We start from the raw sequence: 7,500 nt of genomic DNA on the forward strand, positions 1-7,500 counted from the left end.
GGACCCCAACTGGACCTCACATCACCAAGGACCCCAGCTGGACCACACATCACCGAGGACCCCAGCTGGACCACACATCACCAAGGACCCCAGCTGGACCACACATCACCATGGACCCCAGCTGGACCACACATCACCAAGGACCCCAGCTGGACCACACATCACCAAGGACTCCAACTGGACCACACACATCACCAAGGACCCCAGCTGGACCACACACATCACCAAGGACCCCAGCTGGACCACACATCACCGAGGACCCCAGCTGGACCACACATCACCAAGGACCCCAGCTGGACCACACATCACCAAGGACCCCAGCTGGACCACACGTCACCAAGGACCCCAGCTGGACCACACGTCACCAAGGACCCCAGCTGGACCACACACCACCAAAGACCCCAGTTGGACCACACATCACCGAGGACCCCAGCTGGACCACACACATCACCAAGGACCCCAGCTGGACCACACATCACCAAGGACCCCAGCTGGACCACACACATCACCAAGGACCCCAGCTGGACCACACATCACCAAGGACCCCAGCTGGACCACACATCACCAAGAACCCCAGCTGGACCACACACATCACCAAGGACCCCAGCTGGACCACACATCACCAAGGACCCCAGCTGGACCACACATCACCAAGGACCCCAGCTGGACCACACATCACCAAGGACCCCAGCTGGACCACACATCACCAAGGACCCCAGCTGGACCACACATCACCAAGGACCCCAGCTGGACCACACATCACCAAGGACCCCAGCTGGACCACACACATCACCGAGGACCCCAGCTGGACCACACATCACCAAGGACCCCAGCTGGACCACACACATCACCAAGGACCCCAGCTGGACCACACATCACCAAGGACCCCAGCTGGACCACACATCACCAAGGACCCCAGCTGGACCACACATCACTAAGGACCCCAGCTGGACCACGCATCACCGAGGACCCCAGCTGGACCACACATCGCCAAGGACCCCAGCTGGACCACACATCGCCAAGGACCCCAGCTGGACCATCCACACAGCCACGACCATGCAGGAAACCACACCATCCCTGCTCACTGGTCGCGCCGTGACCTTGCCTGCCACACAGCGCTACAAATCTCAAAGGTCAGCGGCCCGTTCTCTGTCTTGTCAGCTGTGCATCTCTCCAGCCTCTCCTCTACTCGCACCACATCCAAAAATCCGTGTGAAGTTAAAAAAGAAAGAAAGAGAGAGAGAGAGAGAAAAAAAAGAAATCGGTAATTGCCTAGTTATGCCTTAAATATTTCTTGTTCTGTGTTCAATTCTTAATAGTGGCGTATTTTTTTGTATTCCGTGTTCACTTATTAGTTATAGGTATTCGTTTGCAGAGTTTATGAGTTTTCTTACTAAGTCCGTATCTTAACCGCCGACTGAGGATGCTCTTCCTTCAGCGCCACTCGCTCGCTCGCCTTCTGTGAAGCCGCCTGAAAATGGGTTTCCTTCAGCGCCGCCCATTCACTGCAGTTCTGAAGCCCGAGAATATCGCACCCTCGGCATCCGTTAGCACTCAAATAACTAGCAAATCGAAAACTGATATCACAGACACTACTACAATACCTACGTCCCGTTTTCTACGTTATTTACGTCTCTTACACCACCAAATTGTAATGGCGTATAAGTTAGGCGAAGACACACCTCTGGTCAAAATCCTCTCAAAATCTGTTCTTAACTTTTTTGAAATATCCTGCTGACAGTAAAACAATCAACGAACGAACAAACGGAAGTAACAATATAAACATAAGGCCATAGAATACACAGAAATTATCTGTCTAAACTTATATATCACATATACATATTTTTACACCACCCTGTATTTGTATATCCGCATTTCAGGGCAGTGTTAAGTTAAGTAAGTTTATTTACCACCCTGGCTAACTGCTCAGGCGTAGGCAATCGTGATTACAATGTTACATATATTCACATACATTCGACAGAGTACTGTATTCTGTGATTACAGTAACTATACATGGAAAAAATGGGAATATGTCATACAGCATGCAAACGTATATCACCTTTGATCTGCCTTTGCGTTTGTGTTTACATAAAAGTGTTCTGTGGTGCGTTTTTATGATTATGAGGGCAGTGTTGGTGTGAAAGGCGGGTATTTCGTCCCGTAGAGTTACAAGGCCTGGTACCCTCGCCTCTAGACGCGTGCCCCTTCTCTCGTTTCCCCGCCTGCGTGTGTGATGTTCGCTAGTATGGAGAACGATGCTATTTCAGACCAGTATATGTTGTCAAACCCCAATAGAGTAATAATAAAGGGTAATATTGGGTGATCACATGTGAAACTATTTCACATACCATTTATCCAAACTGTAAAAATATAAAGGAAAAAAACGCGATATTTCTATACATCACCTATTTGGCAAAGCAGGTTGGTATGTTCAAAACATTTTGCTGAAGGATGAACTGACAAAATATGATCCAAACATAAACGAAAGAAACTACTCTATATTTGTATACAAAAATTCTTCGTTATTTTTCGTTTGCTAGTGAAGTCTACCAGGGTAGACTTATTGCTTGGGTTTGAATCTCGGATGTAACTGTGACCAAGACTGAGCGATGTGGGCGACTGCAGAAAGAAACTTTGTCTACTTGTTTTTGGAGGCATTGTTGGAGTAAGGGATATTCTCGGAGAAAGGGGCTGTTGGGGGAACTACAAAAAATCGGCCTACAGAGATTACTCAAGACATTTGAAAAAGTGGGAATTGTACAGAGGGGTGAGGACGGGAGGAGTGAGTGGTGTGAAAAGAATTTGTATTGTGGGGGTGTGGGCAATATTGGCTGATGAGTCGAAATAAGGAAGGAGGAGGTAGAACGTGAAGATGATTGTTCAGGAGGTGGGCTGCAAGATGTTGGGAGTGAATATGGGAAAAATTGAAAAATGGGTTGATAATTCGGAATGGGTCAAGTTGACAGCATGTTTAGAGGAGGGAGGTGTACTAGCAGTGGTCGGAATCGTGGTCAAAGGGAAGTCAGGGGTCGGTACACCAAAGTAATTAAATTCAAAGAGGCTAGTTGATAAAGGTGCAAGCCTCAATATCTCCTGATAAGGGTACAAAATCTTCATTACTGGCCACTGTAAGCCTGGAATGTGTGGGGAAGGTAAAAAGGTCCATCCCTCAGGGTTCCTATAAGGGGTAAGGGCTAAATGATTTACCTAGGAATACCATGGTATGGCTTCCTGAGGCTGTTCATGATTGGCACAAGGTCAGCCCTTCATCCTTTCAACATGGCTCTCACACATAAGGAATTAGATAGGGGAAGGGTTGGGGAAAATAAGAGAAAAATAGTTAAGAAGAAAAGACCGAGCAAAATTAGTAGAGACAAGGGCTAAGGTCCAAGGAAGGGGAGATCCCATGCCTCGGGCCTCAGTCTCGGTCTCCTAAGCCCCCCCATGACAACAACGGGTAAGGGATTGGGGCGGGGAATCGTCTAGGTACAATATTCCCACAAAATAAACAAAGTTGAAATCGAAAAAAGTATCTGCAACATTTCCCAAATTTAGGATGAATCTGTTAAAAAGACAAAAAGCAGACAATCCCCTGAATGAACTACTTGATGTAACATCTGAATTCATTAAAAAAGGAGTGCATTTATCTATATCACTTTGGTTTCTGATAAAAACTGACCCTCATAAAAAGGCAACCAACCAATTCACATTTGGAAATGTCTAGCCTTTAGAAGACTCTCTGAATGCTTAAGGATCTTCATCATACAATTATTAGTATATATGCCCTTAAAAGGAAATACTAATAACATTCATCTGAATCTGAGGAGCCTCATTTGCAATGCAGAACATAAAGCAACTCATCATTTTTTATACATTTTATTTATCCATATTTTTTATACAAATATTCCTGTTGTTAACAATTCACTTCTAGCCTTGAAGTGTTTAATATTCCTTAAAACTATTATGTATAAAAATGAACAAAATCCTAAATTGTCAACAGTTCACTTCTAGCTTTGAAGTTTTTAAAATTCTTTAAACCTATTATGTATGAAAATGAATAAAATCCTAAATCATAGACCAATGTGACTTTCTGAGAAGATATGATCTTTTCTCCATCACTCCTTTCTAAGGACAATTTCCCTCTTCACGTCCATAGCGTCTTCCAAGTCCTCCATCTTAAGCCGTTCTCTGTTTTCACAGCCTACATTTGGACAGCTGAAAAAAGGGGATTGTTACTGGTATCTTTTATTCAATTTGAACTTAAACAAACCAGATTCAGGATTTGAACTAGAATGTGAACAGCGTCTAAGCTAGTGATATTTGACAATCACGGGAAAGAGAGAAAAAGAGAAAGAAAAAGACAAAAAACAAAAACTGTACTTACTATTTACTTTATAAACAATTATACACAAAGAAATTTGAGTAAAAACATTACCTAAACCCTTTCCGTTTGCTTTGCTTAATCATTTTGACAACAGAAGATCTCTCGTATACATGGCCGCAAATTTTGTTACGCACAGGATCTGTCATCCTTTTCATGCTGATTGGATCAATGAGGTTTACTTCTTGCTGTGTGACAATCAGGTCACCATCTTCATTGTCATTTTCATTATCACCTAAAATAAAAAAAATCAAGTAGTTGACATTACTTTTATAAATATCCTAATGTGAAAAACAAAGAAGACATTTAAAAGGCTTCCAGTCATTTGCAAATACACAAGACATCGAATCATAAAACACATAAATAAACTGCTGATAAGTAATTTCAAGGGGCATAAAGACTCGACAAAAGATAAAATACATCTAGCTAAACTACAGATAGTGTCATATGCTCACCTGATTTCTCATTCTGCAACAATGCTCTGAAACTTTTGACACTGGAGTCGTTATTGACCACTTCCTGCAGATCGGTATTATCTTCCAAGCTCTTCAGACACTGGTCAAAGAGCTGGTAAATGGAAACATATCATTTTAATCTTTCCCTTTCTAGTTTGCCTTTATAAAATACTCTGGGATGATGAGCGTACACTTCTTATAAAACTCTGCCAATTGACATTAAAAATGTTTTGCTTTATTCAGAGTCTCGGCATTATGTCCACGGCATTATCTGGACATGTGTTACTCACAGCTGTCGGCCTATCAGCTTCTCTACGTCACTGTAAAGGATACCAAACTGAAAACCACTGATCTGGACATTAATTCTGAAATAATCCGAACACCACGTCTATACTACTAATACTACTTCTTTACTTTATTTCTTTATCTTGTTTTCCAGGCAGTAATTATGACTTTTTAAGCAGAATGATCATTCCACTTTCGTATCTTTTATCTCAAGATTCTAACCCTTACGCAGTTCTCCAAACATCCTTATGAGTAGCCTACTGAAAAGTCATCTTGAAATTCTATCTGAATTATGAGGATAAAACAGTTCTACTTGACTTATGAATACTAAAAAGTCATCTTGGCATTCTACTTGACTTATGAATACTAAAAAGTCATCTTGGCATTCTACTTGACTTATGAATACTAAAAAGTCATCTTGGCATTCTACTTGACTTATGAATACTAAAAAGTCATCTTGAAATTCTACTTGACTTATGAATACTAAAAAGTCATCTTGGCATTCTACTTGACTTATGAATATTAAAAAGTCATCTTGGAATTCTACTTGACATGAATATTAAAAAGTCATCTTAAAATTCTACTTGACTTATGTGAAGTAAAAAGTCATCTTGAAATTCTACCTGAAATATTGAATGCTATAAATATATATAATATGACTAATGCTGGAAAGAGAATATGAAATTAAGTGTGAAAAATGTTTTTTTTCAACACATAATAAAAAAAACACCCTTTGAGTAAAGTATACATTCCTATTTGCTTAACTACATTTATTTTGCGATATTTATGCTTTTGTTAAAGTGCAAACGACAATTTTCAAAAACAAAAGATAATGAAGGCTTTTAGCAATGCTGTTTTCTTAAATGAACCCCATAGGAAGGTACAATGAAGAAAATCTGTTTATCAATAAGCATATTCACTCAAATACAGCAAACTTATCTGTAATTTTACCCTGAGCAAATAATAATGTATTTATACATTACATTCAGAATAATTAAAAAATCCTAATATAAGTGTTATTCAAAATAACCTAATAATTGAGAATCAAGCTGGCCCTCATAATAGTATTTGAATATTAAACAATATTTTCTGTGAATAAAATATCTAAAAAAAAGTCTAAAATAAAATTATATAAAACCATATTTGAAAAGACAATCTCACCTCGCCCACATCATTTGCCTCTGCTGCTTCCTCGTTATCCAAAGACTTTGCGTTCTTTGCAGCTTGTCGTGCAATCTTTACTTTATGTTCAGCTACTGCACAACTTACCATAACTTCTTCAAGCTCAGCCATGTACTTCTTTCGTAAATGTTCTATAAAAACAAATACAGAAAGCGTGTGAATATGAAAACCGATTATAATAAAAAGAGATGAATATAATTAGAGAGACATCAATGTGGGCAAAAACAAAGAAAGAAAGAAAGACAGAAGAAGGCTTGGCATATTAATAAACAAAAAATCCAATATGTTTTTATATCTCAAAATGATTAAGAAAAACAACAACATAATAATGCAAAAGCGTTCTTTTACAATTTTACACAAGAAAAGCTCTGTTAATCTACTTATAGAAAGTTTGACCTGAATCCTTTGCTACCAAAAGATTAAAACACTATATACATCAATTTTACAATCTAAAAATTATCTTGGAATCTCGTACCTCATCAATTATTCTCAAGCCAAGAGATACATTATGTTCCTAAGTCATATATTCCTTTACTCTGAAGTATACTCTGAGTATAAAATATCATAATACAATTCAATAAGAAAACATATTACAATCGAAACATCAACAAAAGTAACAACCCAACTATTGTTAATAAGCTTACAGAGTTGAAAATATGGGACTCATGAGATTAAAAAAAAAAAAATCATATTCCTCAGATCAGCCACAACTCTGGAATGTTAGAAGGTACTGCTGTTGAATGAACTGAAACACTGCTGCTGGTTTCAGTTTTAAAAGGGTGAGAATCTATTCAACAAAATCCTCTTATATTAATTGGTTATGCCTTTATATATATATATATATATATATATATATATATATATATATATATATATATATATAAATAAATAAACATATATACATATACAGAATGTGGAATTGACGTGTATAATTTCTGAAACCCTTTTTTTCTTTGACACTGTTGTGGCGAAGTTAAAAAAGGATAAAAAAAAAATTAAACCTAATAATATATGTTGTCAAGTAAATCATACGACTCAAATAAAAGCCAAGAAATCTCTATGTATACTCTGGCAGAAATATCATCATGGTAAGCCCCATTTTTCTTTTCCATTATTATCAGAAAAAATGTATTAAAACTTTTCAATATATGACAACTATGAATTAGATGAATACCCTGACACAATGATTCCATGTGT

General features: G+C 38.7%; 2 protein-coding genes across 2 annotated transcripts in view; one reads left to right on the top strand and one right to left on the bottom strand.

The window, feature by feature from the left end:
* The window catches only part of LOC138867406 (proteoglycan 4-like), a 6,422-nt gene extending 4,871 nt beyond the window's left edge, over window positions 1–1,551 (top strand). Inside the window, exons 8-11 of the mRNA XM_070142792.1 lie at window positions 1–92; window positions 342–490; window positions 892–1,133; window positions 1,512–1,551. The exon at window positions 1–92 is cut by the window's left edge and continues 115 nt beyond it. Of these exons, the coding sequence (XP_069998893.1) occupies window positions 1–92; window positions 342–490; window positions 892–1,133; window positions 1,512–1,551 (523 nt within the window). The remainder of the gene's footprint in view (window positions 93–341; window positions 491–891; window positions 1,134–1,511) is intronic.
* A 2,308-nt stretch (window positions 1,552–3,859) lies between these two features.
* Window positions 3,860–7,500, bottom strand: part of LOC113824083 (E3 SUMO-protein ligase NSE2) — a 4,369-nt gene continuing 728 nt past the window's right edge. The window contains exons 2-5 of the mRNA XM_027376836.2: window positions 6,283–6,434; window positions 4,837–4,948; window positions 4,436–4,616; window positions 3,860–4,215 (exon numbers count right to left, since the gene is read on the bottom strand). Coding sequence (XP_027232637.2) covers window positions 4,116–4,215; window positions 4,436–4,616; window positions 4,837–4,948; window positions 6,283–6,434 — 545 coding nt within the window. The 3' untranslated portion in view covers window positions 3,860–4,115. The remainder of the gene's footprint in view (window positions 4,216–4,435; window positions 4,617–4,836; window positions 4,949–6,282; window positions 6,435–7,500) is intronic.

This window comes from Penaeus vannamei, chromosome 30 (assembly GCF_042767895.1).
Source record: "Penaeus vannamei isolate JL-2024 chromosome 30, ASM4276789v1, whole genome shotgun sequence".
Lineage (NCBI taxonomy): Eukaryota > Metazoa > Arthropoda > Malacostraca > Decapoda > Penaeidae > Penaeus > Penaeus vannamei.